The 209-nt window shown below is 65.6% G+C and overlaps 1 protein-coding gene across 1 annotated transcript in view; it reads right to left on the bottom strand.

Annotated features, from left to right (window-relative positions):
• Positions 1-2: 2 nt before the first annotated feature.
• The window catches only part of LOC104626541 (equilibrative nucleoside transporter 3-like), a gene marked incomplete at both ends in the record, with an annotated part of 485 nt that continues 278 nt past the window's right edge, over positions 3-209 (bottom strand). Inside the window, 2 exon segments of the mRNA XM_010294485.1 lie at positions 3-103; positions 106-207. Of these exon segments, the coding sequence (XP_010292787.1) occupies positions 3-103; positions 106-207 (203 nt within the window).

Here is a 209-nt window from a genome sequence, read left to right as displayed (position 1 = left end):
GCGTCCCCAGGTAGCCGTTGCTCAGCCCCAGCAGCGCCGTGAAGACCACCGGGTAGACGTCTCGGTTGAAGACCACCGTCCGGACGTGAGCCCGGGGTTGGTTTTTTGGGCGGGCAGCAGCCTGCTCTTGGGGCCGGGGACCTGGATCCAGGCGGTGATCTGCCTCCCGCACCAGTCAGCAAAGTTGTACAGGAGGAAGCTGGTGAGCG

The sequence above is a fragment of the Phaethon lepturus genome, unplaced genomic scaffold (assembly GCF_000687285.1).
Source record: "Phaethon lepturus isolate BGI_N335 unplaced genomic scaffold, ASM68728v1 scaffold22849, whole genome shotgun sequence".
In the NCBI taxonomy this organism is placed as follows: domain Eukaryota; kingdom Metazoa; phylum Chordata; class Aves; order Phaethontiformes; family Phaethontidae; genus Phaethon; species Phaethon lepturus.
This window is presented reverse-complemented; position numbering and strand designations above follow the sequence as displayed.